The sequence below is a fragment of the Prinia subflava genome, chromosome 12, assembly GCF_021018805.1.
Source record: "Prinia subflava isolate CZ2003 ecotype Zambia chromosome 12, Cam_Psub_1.2, whole genome shotgun sequence".
NCBI classification, from domain to species: domain Eukaryota; kingdom Metazoa; phylum Chordata; class Aves; order Passeriformes; family Cisticolidae; genus Prinia; species Prinia subflava.
The window spans coordinates 12265677-12285569 of record NC_086258.1 but is presented as its reverse complement, the minus strand read 5'-3'; the positions used below and the strand labels follow the sequence as shown (position 1 = coordinate 12285569).

Here is a 19893-nt window from a genome sequence, read left to right as displayed (position 1 = left end):
TTGGCGGAAATGCCGGTTGTTTATTTCCCGCCTCCTTCAGGCGTCAACCTTATGAGGCTCTTCCGCCCGGAGCCCCGCCTTCTCTCACCGATGACTGGTTGAGCGGCAGAGCTTCGCCATCTCATTGGTCTAAAACAACTTCCGGGAGGCGCTTCCCTGACGCCGCCGAAGGACCGGGCAGCGCCGGTGCGGGCAGTGTCATGGCGGCGCCGCTGCGGGACCGGCTGAGTTTCCTGAGCCGGGTACGGACGGGGGCTTTGGGGGGAGGCCGGGGCGTGACGTCACTGCTCACCCGCGACGTCATCGCTGCACCCCCTCCCCTCGCTTCTGCAGCCGCCTCACACAGCCCTGACGGGGCCGGGCCTGCCCCGGGGCCTCGGTCCAGTCCCCACCACCGGGCCCCGGGGCGGGTCCGCCCCCTCTCACGCCGCCCCCTCCTCCTCCAGCTGCCGGTGTTGCTGCGGGGCACGGCCGACGACGACACGCCCTGCCCCGGGTACCTGTTCGAGGAGATCGCCAGTATCCTTCGGGGAGCCGGGGGGGGCCCAGGGCAGGGGGTTCCCGAGACAGGGCGGGGATCCCGGGACAGGGGGAGCTCCCCGGCGTGCTCCGGGCCGTGGTGGGTGTTGGAGGCCTGCGGGGCTGGTTGGGGGCAGCGGTGGGACTGCGAGCCCTGGCTGGGACCCTGGGGAGGGGCTGAATCCCTGGCAGTCGGGGAGCTGCTGCTGCTGCTGCCCTCCGATCCCGGCTGGATCCCTAACCCGTCCCCAGAGATCTCCCACGAGTCCCCCGGGAGCAGCCAGTGCCTGCTGGAGCACCTCCTCACACGGCTGCAGAGCAGCTCCTGCCACGTCAAGTTGAAGGTGGGTTCGTGCTGGGAGCGCTGGGGAGGTGATGGGAGTGGGAAGCCCCCCACTCCAGGGAGGGCAGCTGTGACTTGTCCTTGTCCCCCGAGCCAGGTGCTGAAGATCCTGCTGCACACCTGCTCCCAAGGCTCCCCCCAGTTTGTCCTGCAGCTGAAGAGGAACGCCAGCTTCATCCGGGAGGCTGCAGGTAATGGGCTGGGGGGACTTGGGAGGGCAGCAGCAGCCCCATGGGAACGCCAGAAGGGCTCCTGCTGCAGGGGCTGTACCAGGAGCAGGGTCCTGCCCCACCTGGGAGCATCCCCCACCCTCCCCTCTGTGTGTCTGCAGTGTTCTCCGGGCCCCCAGACCCCCTCCACGGCAACAGCTTGAACCAGAAGGTGCGGGCGGCCGCACAGGTGGGTGCTGGAGGGACAGGGCAGCCCTCAGCCCCCTCCTCTGGGGGCTCTGGGGTTCCCAGCGCTGCCCACACTCCTTTATCCCTCTCTCAATCCCACAGGACCTGGCCAGCGTTCTGTTCTCGGATGCGCCGCTGCCGCAGCCCCTGGCACTGCCCGCCCGGCCCGCGGCCCCCGCCGGTGAGCACAGACCCCAGGATGGGCCCTCCTCGGTCAGGGGGCAGGGAAACAGCGGGGAAGGGGAGCCCGAGAGCCTGTGCTCCCTGTGACATTCCCTGTGCCCCCAGGGATGGGCTCCAGCCCCAGCCCCTGTGGCTCCCTGCAGGGATTCGGCTTCAGCAGTGACAAAAGCAGCTCCGGTGAGTCCTGGCCGGGCCCTCACTGGGTCCTTTCCCTCTGGGAGCTGGGGCAGGGCCATGGGGGTCTCTTTGTGCTTCGTCCTGAGTTCCTAGAGTTCCCTCACCCCCTTTCCCAGCCTGGGACTCAGTGTTGGGGTGATCCCGTGGGGATCCCAACATGCCCGCCCCTCGCAGCTTCCACAGGAGAGGCCCTGCTGAGCAGCCTCCAGCGAGCGGCCGAGGCCGTGGCCCAGGCCGTGCTCCCGGCGCCGGGGGAGCCCCGGCGGCTCCGTGGGGACCTCCCCGAGGACACCTACGAGCCCGTCCGAGCTCCATCCCCTGCCAGCAGCCCGGCCGTGCCGCCCCCGACTCCTCCCGCGCCGCGCGCGTCCCGAGGTGGGTCCCGCCCGAGCAGCCGGGGGAGTTTGGGGGTCCCCTCCCATCCCGGGGGTTTGGGGACCCCAGCTCAGCAGCGCTGTCCCTGCAGTGAGCCACCAGCCGGGGCTGGCCGGGGGCGGCTGGGAGGAGGCGGACAGCGGGCACAGCTCCCGGGAATCCTCGCAGGGCAACGAGCGGAGCCGCGCCTCGGACTCGGGCAGCAAATCCGGCAGCGACAGCCGCTCCGGGGCCAGCCGGGAGCTGAGCCACGGCACCGACAGGTGAGAGAGGCCCGGGGGCTCTCCTGCCCTGGGGCTGTCCCAGGGGCATTCCCGGGAGCGCTGCCCTCGTTTTCCACACCATTGATCCAGAGTGCCCCGGCCCTGCTGGCTATGTTCTGCCTGGGCGGGCAGAGCTGCTCAGGGCGGGGGCCCTGCCCTGGCTGTCAGGGGGTGTGCAGGGAGCCCAGCAGGAGTAAGCAGGTGGGCCCTGTCCCCACAAGGTGTGTCCCCAGCAGGGCAGATGCTGACAGCCCGGGTGACTGCCGGAGGGAGCTGAGCCTGGTGTCGGGACTGACGCGTGGGGCCAGGGTCTTCCTCACCAGGGAGGAAGCTCAGCACTTCCTCAAGGAGTAAGTGTCAGAGGCAGGTGCTCCCTCGGGCAGGGGGTACTTCTGGGGCAACCTGAGCTCTTCCCTGGCTGCCCAGGCCTGGACTCCGGGGATGGGAAGGTGCTGCAGGTGACAGTGACCCCCATCCCTGTGCAGGTGTGGGCTCCTGAACTGTGAGGTGGTGCTGGAGCTGCTGGGCCGAGCACTGGAGGATCCCAGTGACAGCATCCGCATGGTGAGCACAGGGGGCTCCCCTGGGAGGGCTGGGGGCTGTTTGGGGGTCTGCCCTGCTCAGCCACGCTCCCCTTTCCCACAGAGGTCCATGTGTGCCATCTCTGCCCTCGGCTGCTCCGACCTGCTCTCCCCAGAGCAGATCTTTGCCGTGACCCGGCAGCGCCTGCAGCAGCTCAGCCAAGGCAGCCCTGGGCCTGTGGCCAACCGAGCAACAAAGGTGACTCTGGGGATCCCTGTGCCCTGTCCCCAGGTGAGGGGCTCCTGGCACACATTTGTCAGCCCTTGGGAATGGTTCTGTGTATATCCCAGAGGAGTTTGGCTGCCTTTCCCAGGAGCAGGGAGCCTGGGCAGGGTGGTGCTCCCTCTGAGCCCTGGGAGGGGACACTGGGGACAGTCCCTCTGCCTGGGAAAAGGTGCCAGGACCCTTTGCCGGTGCTGCTCTCACTCTGCCCATCCCCTGTCCCAGATGCTGCGGCAGTTCGAGGCCCTGTGCCGGGCCCAGCCCTCCCCGGGGGCCCCACGCCCGCCCTCGGCCCCCTCGGTGGGCTCAGCCGGGGATCTGCTCATGGACATCCCGGCCCTGGCCACCGAGAGCTTCCTGCCCCCCCTGAGCCCGGCCCCGACCCCTGCGGCCCCTGTGGCTCCCGGTGAGGAGCTGGGGGTGCCATCGGAGCCCCCCGGGCAGCCTGGGGCCGCGGTGCCGGCCGGTCCCTGCGAGCAGGACGGGGGCAGCAGGCTGGCAGGGGACACGGCGGCGCCCAGCCTGTCCCTGTTCGCCGGCATGGAGCTGGTGGCCTGTCCTGGCACCGTGCTCCGGCCACTCTCACCGCCCACGGAGCCACAGACGGACACGGAGGGCAGCCTGCAGCCGTCGGCCTTCGCCTTCCTCAACATGTAGCTGCTGTCGGGCCCCGGGGGCTGCGGGGGCTCTGCCCCACCTCCCTGCGGGGCCTGCGCCGTCCTGGTGCCTCAGGGGGAACATGGCCACAAGGGCCAGGGCTTCCATCAGGTGACAATGTCCCTCTCCTGTCCGTGCTGTTCCAGGGCACGCAGAGGGGCACGACCCCTTGCTCTGAGCTGGACAGGGGTGTGAGACCCGCTGGGACTGAGCTGGGGGTGCTTTGGGGACCCCAGCATGGCCATGAGTGCTCTTGGGTGGCCCCCAGCTGCAGCCTGGGCTCTGTGGGGATGGGGTGGGAGCAGATGCCGTCCCCATGGGGCCGGGACCCACCAATAAACCCCACTCGGGTCTGGGAACGTGTGACTTCTTCCTGCGCCGCTGACTGAGCCCCACATTTTCCTATAGCCCCATGGCCACCCAACAGCCCCACAGCTTTCCCCCTGCCCCACTGTTCTCCCCCATGCTACAGCCCCCCCAGTAGCCCCGCGGTTCCCCGCTCTTCCTCACAGCTCCCCCCCCGCCCCAGAAGCCCCTAAACAGCTCCACTTTTCCCCATGGCCCCCAATAATCCCATGAGCCCCCCTGCCCCATAGTTCCCCCTCCCCAGCCCGCCTCTCCCGATAGCTCTATGACTCCCCCATCTTCCTCACGGCTCCCCCCACTCATAGCTCCCCACTAGCCCAAGTCCCGCTCTCAGATTCCCAAAATTCCCATTTTCCCCCCAAAAACCCCATGGCGCGCCCCGCCCACGTGGGCCGAGCCCTGCCCCTTTCCCCGCCCTCCAAAGCCACGCCCATCCCGCACTCTCGTCCCATTGGTTCACTCCCACTAAGCCCCGCCCCTGCCACGGACCGGCCCCCCCTCATCCAGCCCCCTTATTTGCGCCCCCTTCCTTCCCCTCAGCCAATCGTGCCTCTTCCCCGCCCTTTCCTCCCTTCCCATTGGCCGCTGGCCGCCAGCCCTGCCCAGTGGGAGTGGCCGGCGCGCGGCCGTAGGTGAGGGGATGGGGGCGTTTAATGGCGGCTGAGGGGGCTCAGGAGAGCCAAGGGAGTTCCAGGGGAGCGGGCACAGGGCCAGGGCCTCACTGTCGGCATCGCCCCCGGAGCGCGGGGCTCTCACCCGCGTGTGGGTGCGTGGGGCCCATTACCGTGGTCGTGAGGGGCTGGGCTCTGGGGGTTTGGGGCTTGGAAGGGGCTTGGAGGGCGTGGGGTCTGGGCTGGGGTGTGGCGGGATTGGGACCTGGGGGCTCCTGGAGGGATCTGGGTCGTGAGGGGCTCGGGCCTGGTGATATGGGCTGGGGTCCTGGGGGGCTTGGGGCTGGGTTTTCTGGGCGTCCGAGGAGGGGTCTGGTGTTTGCGGGTCATTGGGGGCTTGGGGTTGGGTGTGGCCTTTGGTGGGGGTCTGGAGCTTGGGGGGCTTGGGGATGGGTGACCCTGGATGGGTGCCTGGGGGCATCCAGGAACTGGGAGCTTGGGCTTGGACCTGCGGCTGGGGTCCTGCGCCTTGGGAGTGGGGGAATTTGGGGGTCAAGGTTTGGGAGCTTAGAGGAACAGGTGGGACCTGGGTGATCCTGAGGGGCTGAGGGATTTGGGAGCTCCAGGCCAGGGCTTGCCTCTGGGTCATAAGGGGGGTTGGGGCCATGGGGGCTCTAAAGCTCAGGAGTCTGAATTTCAGGGAGTTGAGGGGCTGTGCTGGGCCTGGCTCCTGAGCCTGTTTTCCTGCTGTGAACCCAGTGGTTTCCATGGGAGCCATTTGTTTCCCCAGGCTTTGGAGCCCGAGGCATTGCCAATGGCTGTGGTGGAGCCCTGAGGGGGAAGCCAGGGCTGCCAGGGCAGCGGGTTTAGGGCCAGTGTGGGTAATAAATGTAAAGAAGTAAAGTGATCTGGTCTTTTCCTGGGTGAGCGCTGGGGCTGAAGAGTGCAGAGGGGAAAAGGTGGGAATGTGCTGCCCTGAGCTGGGAGGGGGCCCAGCTCTTCCTGTGCCCCCTGAGAAGGCACAGACACTTCTGAACAGACTCTTGGCAGGGATTGGGAGCTTGGCAGGGAGGATCCCTTGGGAGCTGCTCAGGTTCTTCAGCATCCCAGCCTGATGTGGGGTGAGCTGAACCTCCAGCCTGTACAGATGGGGCTGTTCTGGGCCCGTGTGATCCTCTGACAGCCACGGGCTGTGTGGAGTGACAGATCCAGAGATGGGGAGCAGGGTTTTTCCCTCTCTTTAGTCCTCTGCTGGAATCCCGGCCCATAAATGTGACAGCAGCTCATGGACAGCTGGAGGGTTGGGTGAAAGCACTGGGGAGTTCACCTGGAGCCTCTTTAGGGCTGTGCTGGGGTTATTTGCCACGTGGCAATTTGGAGGATGGTGTTTTGTCCTGTTGGGAAGCAGTTCCAGCTCTGTGTGCCAGTGTTTGCCGGAGCATTCCGAGGCTGGGTGCTCCATCTTTCCCCTCTCTCTGCTCTGTGCTTCCAGGGCTCCTTCCTCCTGCTCCAGCATGAAGAGCACCCGCAGCTGCTGCTCCGTGCAGAGCTCCGACGTGGCAGAGCTGATCCTGACGGGGCTCCCGGCGCCGGTGTCGCGGCGCCCCGGCAGCGCCTCTCCTGCCAAGCTCATGGCGCGCTCCGTGTCCGTGGCTGCCAACGGCAAAGCCAAGAGGAACACCCCGGTGAGCCCCTGTCCTTCCCCTCCTGTGCCAGGGAGCACTGGGGCGTGGGATGGCTCCAGGCGTGCCCACGTCCCTCTCGCTGTGGTTCCCCCAGCACCAGCCTGGCTTTGTCATGGCACCGCCCTCAGCTCTCTGCTCGATGCACAAATAGGGAGCACCAGGATTCCATCTTTTCCCTTCCTTGCCCTTCACCTCCCTGTGCCAGTTTCCATCTGGAAACTCCCGATTTCCTGGTGTCTCCTGCTGGGATGTCAGGCCCAGCCTGCCCCTCGTGGAGCACCCCCTGTTCCTGCCGCAGTGGGGGCTCCTGGCTGGGGGTTCCACAGAGGGAGCGAGCCCCAGGAGCTTGCTGGGCTCCGTCAGGATCCAGCAGACAGTCTGAGCTCCGTGCTGACTAATCCCTTGGCAGCATTCCCTTGTTCCCGGGAGCTGGTGCTAAGGAACGCGTTCCTGCTGGCTCAGCAGCGCCCGCAGCGAGGCGTCATTGCCTCAAGGAGAGCTGGGCAGCCCCGGGGTGCTGGGAGCTCCGTGTCCCGCAGGGTGAAGGGTGGGGGAGCCTCCCTGTGCCCCTGCTGGATGTCCCTGCTGGATTTATCCCTGCCCTCCGCAGGACGAGGCGGGGTCCCGGGCCATGAACAACCTGCGCAGGTCCAACAGCACCACCCAGGTGAACCAGCGGGTGAACAGCTCCCACAGGTACGGCTGCAGCACAGACGTGTGTCCGTCTGTCCTGTGGGGGCACTGGGGGACACCCCCCGTGTGCCCAACCTCCCTGGTCCTGTGGAGGAACAGGAGCCTTTCCAAAATACCCTGAGCTCTGACGTGCACGTCAGGAGTTAAAACCTAGCCCTGGAAAACCAAGGTCTGGCACTTTGGTTATTTTTTTGAAGAGGAGGTCCCTTGTTTAGGGTTTCATAGGATCACAGAACAGCCTGACCCTAAAGTCCCATGCAGGATCACCTTCCATGAGACCAGGTTGCTCCAATCTGTCCTGGGACACTTCTCTGTCAGAGTAGTGCCCAGCTTCTGTGGGCAGCCTGTGCCAAGGCCTCCCTGCCATCACAGGGAAGAATTTCTATTTGGGGAAATGGAATATATTTCTGTGGCTGTGACAAAAAACATTCCATTTGATTCCAACAGCCCTCATGGACCCTCCAGGCCATAACTGGGCTGTGTGAGGAGACAGAAGTTCTCTGTTCCCAGTGTCCTCTGAGTTGGGATTTTCCATTCTCCGTTGGTCTGTGCCTGTCCCTATCACCACACACCACCCTGGAACCCAAAGCTCTGTGTAAAAATGAGTCATTTGTGGATTTTGTGGCCATGTAACAATTCTCCAGCCCCTTTCTCCCGTGTCACACTGAAGTATCCAAGTGCCCTGCATAGCCAGAGTGTGTCCTGTGGCTCTGAGATATCCCTGAACCCCTGTTCCCTCCTCTCTGCCTTCCCTGGGTCTGGATAAAGCTCGGAGCAGACAGGAGACTTCCTGGCCTTCTTTGAGAGTGATCCAGGAGGAAGGAAGAAACTGGCAACTCTGAGCAAAACCTCCCCAGAAAAGAAAACCACGTGGAATATCCTGGTGAGGACAGCTGGCTGTGGGAGTGGGCGGTCCAGGTCAGCTCTGTGCTGCTGGTGGGCTTTGAGGAGGTGGGTTTGGTGCCCTTATCCCTGCTGACTCCGTGGCAGGATGACCAGCCCCGGGCATTCCCAGGGCCCACCGGCTCCCACGAGCCACCCTCGGGCATGAGGAGGAAGGAAGCCACAGTGCTCCTGGCTGCCAACTTCACTGCCAACAACAGGTAGGACAGGGGGTCCTGGGGGTGAGGGTGGGCAGCACTGCATGGAGAAAACACCCGGGGAGGGGAGGGGGCTGTTTCTGATGCTCCTGATTTTCCACACAAGGAGCAACAAGGGCGCAATGGGCAACTGCGTCACCACCATGGTGCACAACAACTACTCCACTGCTGAGAAGGGCCCTGCTCCCAAGAGCTCCAACCAGGCTCCCAGTTCCCTCAAGTGAGTGTGGGGGTGTCCTGGCTCTGCAGCTGGGCTGGCCATGGAGTTGTGTGTGGCACAGGACAGGGCTGAGTGACTTCATCTTCTGTCCCAGCAATGTCGTCAAAGCGACCTCGAACGAGGACGGGGAAGGCAGCAGCAGCTTGGTGAAGTCTCAGAAGAATTTCTCCAGCAACAACATCATGACCCACAACAACAACAGCAGCAGCAGCAGCAGCAGCAGCAGCAGCGTTCCCCGGAGGAGGGAGGTGACTGAGGAGGAGGCCGAGAGGTGAGGGAAGGGGCAGGAGGACGGTGCCAGGAGCTGTGAGGAGCTCCAGGGGAGTTTGTTCTTGTCCTGTGGGATTTCACACTGGGGAAAGGCCCCTCCTAGTGCACCTGCAGGCCCCGGTGCTGTGGGGAAGCCGTCTGTGCTCTGCTGCACCCGTGCTGAGCCTCCCTGCCTGTCCCCACAGGTTCATCCAGCAGGTGAACCTGGCTGCTGTCACCATCCAGCGCTGGTACCGGCGGCACTCGCAGCGGCACAGGACGGCGGCCGCGGCCCTGGGGCGCCTGATGGCTGCCAAGAGGGAGGTTGGTCCTGTCCCCTGCTCTGTAGCCCAGACTACCCAGCACCCACGTCCCGCTGGCCACGCAGTTGGGGTCCCTTTAGTCCCCAGACGTGGATTGTGAGAGTCGAGGGGGCTCTGGCTTTGCATCCAGCCAGCCCCTCCATGCCCAGAGAGCTGGGGAAGGTCCTGTTCCCTCAGAGCTGTGCTGCCTGTGTCCAGGGATTAGCCTGGGCTGGGTTCCAGCAGGAGCTGAGGCCCAAAGGCTCAGCACCACACAGCTCCAGTTGCCCCAGCCCCCTGACTGGGAGCAGTCAGACACTGGCAGCAGCAGCAGAAGTCTCCCTGAATTGCCATTGTCTGGGCCACACTGGTGGCCAGAGAAGGGATGCCCCATCTCGGCTCATCCTAATGAATCCCTAATGAGATGGCTTGTTAGAGTGACAAGGTTTCACAGCTATTTGTGTTTCTTTGTGTTCAATTATTTATCCCAGTAATGAAAAGCTCTGTTGCTCTTGCGTGTGAGTCTATTTTTAAGCCTTGTCTCCTCGGTGGTTGCAGACCCAGATGATGATATAATAGTAATAATAATAATAATAATAATAATTGCATTGAGGATTTGAAGAAAATGAACTGCTCCAAAATGGAGCTGTGCCGAGGGCTCCTCACCTGCACAGAGGGGAGGATGCAAATCCTGGATCTGGGGTGATCCAGGGGTGGGGGCCCCTCACACCTCTCAGTGGTGGGTGCTGGAGAACTCTCAGTAACATTTTTGTCCCTCCTCTCTGGAAGGAAAGGCAGCAGAGGATGGGAGAGGGGAATATCCTGGATTTGCAGGAGAGGAAGGACGAGGAACGCCGGAAGATCCGAGAGGAGAAGGCGCGCCTGGCCCGGCACGCTGCCATCCAGGTAGGGCCAGGGCCAGGCTGGTGTGACACCGTTTGCTGGCATCATCCAGCGAGGCAGTGAGAGCCCCTCTGCATCTCCAGAGCCTTGGCACAGGGCAGGATCACAGCCAGCCTTGGAAATGGAGCGCTCCCTCCGGAGATGGAGGTGCACAGAGCGCTTTCCTGCTGTGCTGCTGCCAAGCCTTGGCAGCTCGTTCTGAGCTTGGGAAGGCAGCGCTGGTTTCTGTGCAGTTCTCAGGAAAATGGTGACCACGCTGAGACCTGGGGACTCCAAGCTCTGTGGAATGGCCGAGGGTGTGCATGCCCTGGGAATGGGACCCTCCTGAGGTGCAGGGTCCCTCTGGAGAGGGCCAAGTACCACTCCATGTCCCTTGGCAGGAAGCAACACGTCATTGTCACCCTGCTCTTGCAGCTGGTGGTGCAGATGGGGTTGGCACAGGCTGCAGGAATTGGCAGTAAATCTGGGGATGTTTTAAACCCCAAATTTTCTTTGCCCTAATTGGAATCATGTTCCATGGGGGGGAGGGGGTTGGGGGAGACACATCAGTGAGCAGCTGGAGGATACAAAAACGCTGCCACAGCCTTGCAAACGCAGCCTTGTGCCTTCCCAAAACGTCAGGACATTGATGGCTCCTCTGTCCCCGCAGGAGCTGCAGCAGAAAAGGGCCCAAAAGGCCTCAGAGACGAAGCGCTCAGCAGAGGAGCTGGTGCTGGTGAAGGAGAGCAGGAGGGTGCCCAAGAAGAAGCCTGGTGCCAAACCTGCCTCAGCCAGGAATGCCAGCCCGGCTGGCAGCCTCACCAAAGCCAACAACGCCGGTGAGTCCCTCCCCTCCGGGGTGTCCCTGAAGCTTTGGGAGTGAGGGGAAGGAGGGATCAAGGAGCTGTTTGCTCTGAGGAGCTGCTTCCCAGGGGCTGGCTGGGGCGAGTGCCTGAGAACAGTCTGGTTCCTGCAGAGGCCAATTCCCCCTTGGCAGCCGGGGAGCTGGAGGGAAGCGCCCTGGGAGCTCTTGGCTCTGTGCCCTCGCCGGACCCCGGGGCAGAGGACAAACTGCAGGTGGGTCTGGCTGTGCCTCCTGGGGGCCCTGGCAGCAGCTGCTCTGAGCCTTTGCTGGCTTCTGGGGAGGCCCAGAAAACTCTCTCATCGTCTCCCTTAGGATGTGAGCTCCAGGGGGACAGGTAACGAGGACCTGGAGACAGCAGTGACTGCTGGCAGCAGGGCTCCCTCCAAGGTCACGCTCAATGAGCTGCTGGACACACTCCGGCTGCTGGAGGAGGAGCCGGAGCTGCTGCCCCCGCCCAAGCTCCTCAGGAAGGACAGACATGCCTGGATGGACAGGGTGAGCTGGGGGTGACACTGCTGTGTCCATCCTTGGTGAGAAACAGCCGGGCACTGCCAGGGAAGGTGGTGGAGGAGCTTGGAGTGGGTGATGGAGGAGTTTGGAGGTGGTGGAGGAATTGTTTGGTGCATTGAGGGTTTGGACATTTGCAAGGAACAGCAACCCTGGTGGTGGGACAGGGTTTAGCCCAGAGGATCAGGCTGGTTACTGGGGTACAGTGGGAGGACTAGGCTCCAGTGGTGGAGAACAGCCAGCACTTCTTCTCCTGAGCCTTCCCCTGGGTGCTCATTCACCACGGTGAATTCCCAGCAGGAGCCCAGCTCCAACTCCCTGACTGCTGATAACCTGGAGAAGTTTGGGAAGCTGAACCACCCGCCGGGGGTCCCCGAGGACGGGGCTCTGCTCTCAGAGGCCAAGCTCCAGAGCATCATCAGCTTCCTGGATGAGATGGAGAAGTCAGAGCAGGAGAGGCCCAGGTCTGCTGCCTCCGCCACGCAGCGGGAGGTGAGTCCATCTGTGGTGTGGGAATCCATTCCTGGTGGGAATCATGCCCCGTGTCCCTGTCCTCGTTCTGGCTGGTTCCACCACCTTTCCATCGTGTTTTTCCTGCTGTGGCAGGGCTTCCTCTTGGAAGAGGAGCTGGCTCACGTGGAGCAGGTGTCAGCTGTTGCCACGGAGGTGACAAGCTCCATGATGAGGCTGAAGCTGGAAGTAGAGGAGAAGAAGAGAGCCATCAGCCTGCTGCAGACTGCTCTGGTGTGTCAGCCTCACGTGTGATTTCTGGGGCTGTGAAGCACACGATCAGGACTGTCCTTTGATTTTACAGAATCGTGGAATTGTTTGGGTTAGAGGGGACCTTAAAGATCATCTAGTTGGGACCTGGGCCGAACTCCCTGCTCCTCTGTCCCAGGGGCTGGGTGTTCTGCTCACAGGGGTGGGAGATGTGAGCAGCAGGGCTTTGCTTTAGCTCTGTCCCTCGTTTTCCTGGCCTGGTGGTGATTTCCATGTCGTGGCTGTTTGGCTCCCCACAGACTCAGCAGCGGGAACTGACTGACCGACACGTCAAGCAGACGGAGCAGGAGCTCAGCCACCAGCTCAGGCTGCAGAGGGAGCAGTATGAGGCAGCTATCCAGAGGCACCTGGCCTTCATTGACCAGGTATCCCTCACCCCAGCTCCTGCAGGCAGAGGCTGAGGTGGCTGCACCTGCCTGATGCCAGCTCCTGGCCCTGCCCAGCTCCTCGATGACAAGAAGGTGCTGAGTGAGAAGTGTGAGGCTGTGGTGGCAGAGCTGAAACAAGTGGACCAGAAGTATGGCCAGAAGATCACCCAGATGCAGGAGCAGCACGAGCTGGTGAGGGGACAGGGACGATGGGGAGACACGTGCATGCTGATTTTGCTCAGATGGGAGCAGTACAGTCTCTGTCACCTCAGTGGGATCTGGACACTCCAAGGAGCTCTTCCCTGTGCACAGAAGGTCCCTGTCACCACAGAACTTTGTCCTGGCTCCCCAAAAGCTCCTGTCCTTTGCTGCCCAGGGCCAGGAGCATGGCACTGACCAAGGGACAGTGTAAGCTCCCAGGCTGTGCTTGGAAAGAGCCTTCCCACACACCTGCCACAGGGTGCCCAGAGCAGCTGTGGCTGCCCCGTCCTGGCAGTGTCCAAGGCCAGGCTGGACAGGGCTTGGAGCAACCTGGGATAGTGGAAGGTGTCCCTGCCCATGGCAGGGGTTGGAACTGGATGAGCTTTAATGTCCCTTCCAACCCAAACCATTCTGTGATTCCATGATTCCGCTGAAGGCAGAGCTCTCCCAGGCTGGGGGTGACCAGGGTGCAGTGCTGGCACAAGCCCAATGCCACGGAGGAGTTTTGCTTCTCCTGTGGATGGAGACAGCTGAGCTTGCCCTGTGCCAGGCCTGGCAGGAAGGCAGCACCACTGGGCTCATCCCAGCTCTGCCATCCCAGTCCCTGCTCGTCCTTGACCTTGGAGCTGAGCTCATGCCTTGCCAGACCGTGGGGGTCCCTTGGTCTCCAGAGCAGGCTCCAACCACGCAGGCTCCTGGCCAGTCCCTCGGTTTGTGCCTGTCCTTGTCCCTTGTGCTGTCTCCCCTTGCCCCCATGGACTCCTGCCCATCTCTACCCTGCCCGTGGCTCCCACAGACACAGCTGTGTGGATTTGCCTCTCCCCCACCATTCCCCTTCTCTCTCCATCCCCTCCTTTCTTTCTCCCCAGGTCTGGCGCACTTTGGGCCCCTTTTGTGAGGTAAATCTGGTCTTTGCTCTCTTTTGTGCCTTGCCCTCTGCCCTCTGCCCTGCTCTGGCCCTGCTCCAGCCCCTGCCAGAGGGTTCTTCACGGCAGGGAGAGGGAAGGCTGGAGAGGAAAGCACCATCACACAGGGCCAGATGGGCTGCCCTGCATGCAGGGACCCTGGGCAGCCCCCAGTTCCCCTTCCCCCTCCATCGGTGTTCTCATGTCTTGGCAGTGAGCTCTGCCAAGGGGATTGAGGAGAAGGCACTGGGGGAGTGTGTGGCCACTTCTGTGGGCTGGAGGAACTCACCTGGCCAGGGCTGTGCACGTATCCATGCACAGCTCCACAGCTTCCTTCCCAACAGCCTGGCTCCCAGGCTCACAGGGCTTTTCTCTCCCAGCTTCTCTGAGGTTTTCCCTTTTGCTTCCAAACAGGAGATTAAGAAACTGAAGGAACTCATGAGCGCAACTGAGAAAGTCCGACGGGAGAAGTGGATTGAGGAGAAAACCAAAAAGATCAAAGAAATCACGGTGAAAGGTACGGGCAGATTCCCCCAGCAGCAGCTGGAGCAGGGACAGTGCCAGAGATTGGGAAGAGCTCCTTGGTGTGGGCGGTGTTCGCTCCCTGTTTCTGGAGGAGCAGATGCCAGAGGGCAGGAAAACCCCTCAGTGCTCGTGGCCCCTCTGAGGCGGCCGAGGGCGCCGGGTGGGATCCAGGCCGAGCCGTGCCCGTCCTTCCCGCCGTGGCAGGGCTGGAGCCGGAGATCCAGAAGCTGCTGGCCAAGCACCGCGAGGACATCCGGCAGCTGAAGCTGCTGCACGAGGCCGAGCTGCTGCGCTCGGACGAGCGCGCGGCGCAGCGCTACGGGCGGCAGGCGCAGGAGCTGCGGGGGCTGCTGGAGCGCCAGAGGGACGAGCAGAGCCAGCGGGAGCGGGAGCGGGCCCGCCAGAGGTGTGTCACAGCTCCGGGGTGCTGCCCAGCCCCAGCCTGATGGGGGGATCCCGGTGTTTGCAGCTCCACGGGGAGCAGCCCCTTTCTCTCCGCCAGCCTCGGGTGGGCGATGCCGCTGAGCTGGGAGAATCCCCTGGCATGGTGAGGGGCAGGGTGTGCTCGAAGGCACATCCCTGGAGTGTGTGTGTGTCCCACAGGTGCGAGCAGCAGCTGGAGCAGGAGGAGCAGGCGCTGGAGCTGCAGCGGCGGCGGCTCTATGCCGAGGTGGCCGAGGAGAAGGAGCGGCTGAGCCAGCAGGCAGCCAGGTGAGCCAGCAGGCAGCCAGGTGAGCGGGCTGGGGCAGCCCTGGAGCTGTGGGCCTGCTCCCTGGCCAGGCTCCCCTGGGAAGAGGTGCTGGTGTGAATGCTGGGGCTGTGTCTGTGCAGGCAGCGAGCAGAGGCTGAGGAGCTGCGGCGGCAGCTGGAGGCCAACAGCTCAGCCCTCACCCGGGCACTGCGGGATGAGTACGCCAAGGAGAAGGAGGACCAGGAGAGGCGGCACCAGGTCTGGTTTCCCCTCACCTCCAGCCCTTTGGGTGCTGGCACCATCAAGCCTCGGACCCACAGGGGCAGCCCCAGCCATTCCAGGGCTGAGCTGTTGTTTTCTCACAGGCAGAACTGAAGGTTCTGAAGGACCAGCTGGAGCTGGAGAAGCAGGCCTGGGAGGCCAACTATGTCAAGAAGGAGGTAATGGCTGTCCTCCAAAGGTAGCACCTATGGGCTCTGAGAGGAATTTGAGGCCACGTTTGCTGTCTCCATTCCAGGAAGCCTGGCTGCTCTCTCGGGAGCGGGAGTTGCGGGAGGAGATGAGGAAGGAGAGGGACAAAGAGATCGAGCTGGTGATCCAGCGCCTGGAGGCTGACACGTCCTTGGCCAAGGAGGAGTGTGAGAGGGCAGCGGAGAACAGGTGAGGGGGAAAGGGAGGTCCCAGGTCCTCCAGGGGCTGGTCCCTTTTCCCTGTGCCCTGGGCATCTCTCCACTGAGCTCTGGAGCAGTGTTAGTGCAGGAGGGAGCAGCTCACAGGAACAGAGGTTACCTCTCACCTGAGGAAACAGCCCTGGAGCTCTTGTGGGACAGCTCTGCCCTCGCTGCTGTGCCCTGGTCCCTCCTGCAGCAGGAGAGGGGCTGGGATGAGCCAGGCTGCCTGTCCTTGCTGCCCACAGGATCAAGAGGATCCGAGACAAGTACGAGGTGGAGCTGCAGGAGCTGGAGCGGTCGGAGCGGAAGCTGCAGGAGCGCTGCAATGAGCTCAAGGGGCGGCTGGCCGAGCTGGAAGGGGACAGCATGCGGCTGCAGGGGCTGCTGAAGCACAAGGAGCAGGAGCTGGAGGAGATCCGGAAGGTGAGCGAGGAGCAGAGGCGGGGCCCTGCCTGGCCCGTGCCTGGATGTGCAGGACAGCTGTCCCAGGGGCACAGAGCCTGACGGGGGTGACCTGGCAGGAATTCGCGGACAGGCTGGTGGGGACGGAGGAGGAGAACGCGCGGCTGAAGGCGGAGATGGCGGAGCTGAGGGCCCGGCAGCACCTGGAGCTGGACAGGCTGGGGCGGGAGAAGGACCGGGAGCTGGAGGAGGTTCACAGGAGGTGAGGGAGCCCAGGCCTGGTGCAGGAGCTCAGTGCTGCATCCAGCCCTGTCCCAGCAAACCAGGCAGAGGAGACTGCTCAGCCACCCTGAATCCTCTGTCCCTTGTCACTGCTGGCCTGCTCTGTGCCAGGGCTGCTCCTGTGCCCACATGGAGAACAGGAGTGCCAGGAGAGGCCAGTGGAGCCTGGCCCTGTGTTCCTCCCTGTCAGGAGCCCTGGCCAGGATCACTGTCACCTGCCGGGGGCTCACACATGATACCTGTGACTGCAGACTTCTCCAGAGGGGCAGGGCACAGCCACAGAGGCTGAGGGCAGCTGGGACATCCCCAAAGTGCTATGATAATTAAACCTTAGGAAGCTAATGTGCCTTTTTTCCTGAAGAGAAGTCAGTCCACTACACAGCACCCACCAATGGGTGCCAGGAGTGCTGGCAGTGTGTGATGGCACCTGCAGCCCAGCTTTGGCTGGGGGAGAGGGGCTGAGCTCCCGGGGCTGAAATCCCACCCTGGGACAGGGCCCAGCCCCGTGGGTGGCACTGGGTGCTCAGCCCCCCATGTCCATGTCAGGGTGAAGGCGGCCGTGCTGAGGAAGGAGGAGAGCATGAGCAGCCTGCGGAAGCAGTACGAGGTGAGTGAGGGCTCCCTGCCCCGCCCTGGCTGTGCCTGTGCCGGGCACTGCCAGCTCTCTGTCCCCTGTGCTGTGCCCCGTTGCAGGCGGCCGTGCAGAGAGCCAACCTGCTGGAGTCCCTGCTGGAGCAGCAGCGGCAGCTGGCCGCAGAGTGACCGTCCTGCCGGGCGGGCAGCGGGCTGGGGCGGGCTTGGGCTCTCCCCTCCCTCCTCCCTTGTTCTCCACAGCCTGGTCCCAGTGCCCTGGCCATGCTGGGACGCTTGGTGGCCTTTAGATGTTTGGGAGTTTTGTTCTGATAATAAATCTCTGCTGGTTTCTACAGCTGTTTCTGTAGTTGTGCACATCAGTGCCAGGGCACGAGTGGCTCTTCCACGAGGTCCATGCCCACTCCCACCTTCCCAACCGCATTCCTGCATCCCAGGACCCTCCCTTTGCTCTGAGGGTGCCCAGCACCCCAATCTGCACCTTGCTTCCCGTTCTAAACTGAAATATCCAGTAGGATGCAGTGAGGCAGAGCCAGAGCAGGATGTGATCCCACAGCCTCTGCTACCTGCGGATTCCTCAACACCCCCGACAGGGCCGGGAAATGCCTGGGCTGGGCCGGTGGCATCTGTTTCCGTGTGCTCCGGCAGTTCCCCGGCCCCTCCCCGGCATCGCCCGGGCTAATTTCTAGGCCAGTGCCCGGTTCAGGCATGAATAAATCAGCCGCGTTGCATAACGAGGATGCGGATTTCCACCGGCTGGCTGTCCGTGCCTGCGCCGGCGCCCCCCGCCCGCACCCGGGGGTCCCGCGGGCCGCGTGTCCCTGTCCCTGTCGCTGTCCCTGCCGAGCCGCGGCACGCCGGGCGCTCAGCCAGGCTCTGCCGAAGCTGCCCAGCCCCGGAGCCCCGTGCCCCGCTGCCCCGGGGTCAGGGGATGAGCTGGGGCTGCCCGGGCCGGGAGGGGGGTCAGGAGCGCAGGAGGCTTTTGGCAGCCACCGCGCGGGAATCGCGGCTCAATCTGGTGTCTGCCCGGGAGGGGATTAGCTGCAGCCCCAGACAAATCAGCCGAGAAGCCGGAGCAAGTGGCAGGATCCGAGCAGGGTAATCTCCCCTTGGGAAGGATCTGTAATCTCCCCTGCTAATTGGGGCGGCGGCAGCGGCGCTGCCCCGGCAGGGAGGGGATGTCAGGGGAGCGGTGCCACCCTGTGCCTCTGCCGGGGCTAGGCCAGCGCTGCCGCAGCCCCGACCTCAGGACTGCTCCTGAGGGGCTCCCTGGGCTTTGGGCATCGATTCTTCTTTGGGATTTTCCCTTCTACAGCCACGCTGGAAATCTAGTGGGGAGCAGGACAAGTGGCAGGGGGCTCAGGGCAGGTGGTGGGTTTGGGTGGCCATGACAGAGCTCAGCTCTCCTCCTGGACGTGTCAAATGGGGCTGCTGGGGGTGTCACTGTGGTGGGCACAGAGGGTGCTGTTCTGTGCTTGGTGTCCCAGCTGAGCTGAGGATTCCGGCTCTTCCCAAGGAGGGCAGGGTGGCACAGCAGGGCTGGGCAGGCACACACTAACCCAGCCCTATCCCAGTGTCATCCCCAGTCTCCATTTCTGGCCTTGTCTTCTCTCCCATCTCATCCTTAATTCCATCTGCTCAGTCCTAATTCTCATCCCCATCATCATCCTCATTTTCCTCCCCACCCCACCCTCTCTCAGACATAGGAGGAAAAGGACATTGGGCACTGGGGCTGCCACCTGCAACACAACATTGGGTGAGTCCTCCCACCCACCAAAGCCCCCCTGCCCCTTCCCAGTGCCAGGAAGGCCTCAGCTCCTCCCTGTCCCACCCACACGGGGACCAGTTGAGTGTGCTGGGGGTGCTGGGGGTGGCTGGGCCTGGTGGGTGCCTGGTGTGGGCTCGGCACAGCCGCCCACCCCCTCCCACCTGGCTGTGACTCAGGCAGTGCCAGCTCAGCCGCACAGGGAGTGGGGCTGGCCCTGAAAACCACCCCGGTGCCACGAGGCCACCCCCTCCCAAGGGACCATGGCTGGTCCAGAGGGCACCGGTGGCACCAAGGCTCTGAGAGACCCCAGATGCTTCTGGCACAGGTCAGTGCCACCTTTGGCTGCTCTGAGCCCAGGAAGGCTGATGAAGCTCAGGGTGTCCCATATGTGGGGTCATGGCCATTTGCACATCCAGAAAGGACCAGGGACCCGGTGGGGGAGGGAGGGGACAAAGGGAGCAGTGGGGTGCCCATGACCCCAGCCAGGGGTCTCCAAAATGAGTGATGGGGCATCAGCAGTGGTCTGCTACCCCTGGCAGAGGGACTGGGGGGTTCCTGTGGGACAGAGCTGCTCCAGAGCAGAGAAATGCGGAGGCAAGGGAGAAGGGAGAAGGGAGAAACTGGCTCCAACGTGTTTATTCTCCCAGCAGCCGGTAATTTTTCCAGGCCTGTATCTATTTGTGGCAACGTGACATGTGCAGCGTGGTGCTGTTCTGTGCAGGCTTGAAGGCTTGTAAAAAATTAATCGTGTACGCAAAATTTGGCTTTAAATATTCAAACTGGTGGTGGGGATGTGTGAGCCCCGTGCTCAGAGCTGAGCTCAGCAAGGGGTGGGACAAGGGGGTTCCCAGGAATGGGATGGGACAGGATGGGACAGGACCATCCTGCCATCCCCCTGAAGGAAGTCCAGCCTGGTTCCCAGGTGGGCTCAGTGACCAGTGGCACCCACAGCTTTGCCAGGGTCGGACTGGGAGCTGCTGGGGGAGTGGGTGAAGCTGTGGGACGTTCCCTGCCAAGGAATTGGGACTGTTGGGTGTTTGGAGTGCACACTGCCATGTGTAGGGGCTGTGGCATCGAGCAGATGAGGCCGAGCCATGGCCCCACATGGGGCAGCCCCCCAGCCCAAGGGGGACCCCACACCACGGGCCTGGGGCTGCTGGGGGGCTCCGCTCCCCCTCGGGATGGGACTGGGGAGTGCAGGGTGAGGCTGTGCTGGGCCACAGGGCAGAGATGGGGTGCAAGGTGTGTGTGTGAGGGGGCTGGCGGGGGCTTGAGGGGCTGGCGGGGGGCAGAGCTGCCCATCCCATCCCTGTTTCCCGTCCCTGGCCCCATCCCGGGTCGCGGGAAGCCGGCGGTGCCCGGGATGGGTCAGCACCGGAGCAGTTCCTTACTTGGGGGGCCCCAGCCCCCTCCCGGGGGGTCCCGTCCGCACTCTGGGGGGCGGCTGCCCCTCGGGGGTCCCGTTCCCTTCCGGGGGCCCTCCAGGGGCCCCATCCATCCCGGCGGGACC

At 63.5% G+C, this 19893-nt stretch overlaps 2 protein-coding genes across 10 annotated transcripts; both read left to right on the top strand.

Annotated features, from left to right (window-relative positions):
- The first annotated feature begins 155 nt into the window (after nt 1-155).
- On the top strand, nt 156-4078 carry TEPSIN (TEPSIN adaptor related protein complex 4 accessory protein). 6 transcript variants are annotated; one of them, XM_063409556.1, is made up of 13 exons: nt 156-242; nt 447-519; nt 772-863; nt 960-1053; nt 1194-1261; nt 1363-1441; nt 1549-1620; nt 1795-1995; nt 2087-2258; nt 2495-2608; nt 2744-2822; nt 2904-3038; nt 3288-4078. In XM_063409556.1, the coding sequence occupies exons 1-13, from the start codon at nt 201-203 to the stop codon at nt 3717-3719; spliced, it is 1653 nt and encodes a 550-aa protein (XP_063265626.1). In that variant the 5' UTR covers nt 156-200; the 3' UTR covers nt 3720-4078. The 6 variants fall into 6 exon arrangements, with proteins under 6 accessions (XP_063265626.1, XP_063265623.1, XP_063265625.1 ...); XM_063409553.1 differs by having other exon boundaries at nt 2904-3071; XM_063409555.1 differs by having other exon boundaries at nt 2492-2608.
- Nucleotides 4079-4727: 649 nt separating this feature from the next.
- On the top strand, nt 4728-17185 carry CEP131 (centrosomal protein 131). Of its 4 annotated transcripts, none has more exons than XM_063409523.1 (27): nt 4728-4851; nt 6189-6381; nt 6992-7077; nt 7843-7957; nt 8065-8177; nt 8281-8394; nt 8489-8665; nt 8850-8967; nt 9735-9851; nt 10498-10666; nt 10804-10904; nt 11005-11187; nt 11500-11691; nt 11806-11943; nt 12219-12344; nt 12423-12539; nt 13418-13447; nt 13868-13970; nt 14183-14384; nt 14582-14689; nt 14810-14927; nt 15035-15109; nt 15187-15329; nt 15586-15763; nt 15862-16004; nt 16571-16631; nt 16718-17185. In XM_063409523.1, the coding sequence occupies exons 1-27, from the start codon at nt 4739-4741 to the stop codon at nt 16784-16786; spliced, it is 3402 nt and encodes a 1133-aa protein (XP_063265593.1). In that variant the 5' UTR covers nt 4728-4738; the 3' UTR covers nt 16787-17185. The 4 variants fall into 4 exon arrangements, with proteins under 4 accessions (XP_063265593.1, XP_063265592.1, XP_063265595.1 ...); XM_063409522.1 differs by having other exon boundaries at nt 11497-11691; XM_063409525.1 differs by lacking the exon at nt 13418-13447 and having other exon boundaries at nt 16718-17183.
- Nucleotides 17186-19893: the final 2708 nt, after the last annotated feature.

What these genes read in the sequence shown, in the direction of transcription:
- CEP131 (XM_063409522.1), top strand. Translation starts at nt 4,739, where the DNA reads ATGGCGGCTGAGGGGGCTCAGGAGAGCCAAGGGAGTTCCAGGGGAGCG. An exon ending in ACTGAGGAGGAGGCCGAGAG is followed by an intron (nt 8,666 to 8,849) that starts GTGAGGGAAGGG and finishes CTGTCCCCACAG; the next exon opens with GTTCATCCAGCAGGTGAACC. An exon ending in CGGGAGCGGGCCCGCCAGAG is followed by an intron (nt 14,385 to 14,581) that starts GTGTGTCACAGC and finishes TGTGTCCCACAG; the next exon opens with GTGCGAGCAGCAGCTGGAGC.
- TEPSIN (XM_063409551.1), top strand. Translation starts at nt 201, where the DNA reads ATGGCGGCGCCGCTGCGGGACCGGCTGAGTTTCCTGAGCCGG. An exon ending in CCGGCCCGCGGCCCCCGCCG is followed by an intron (nt 1,442 to 1,548) that starts GTGAGCACAGAC and finishes CTGTGCCCCCAG; the next exon opens with GGATGGGCTCCAGCCCCAGC. An exon ending in GCTCAGCACTTCCTCAAGGA is followed by an intron (nt 2,609 to 2,743) that starts GTAAGTGTCAGA and finishes ATCCCTGTGCAG; the next exon opens with GTGTGGGCTCCTGAACTGTG.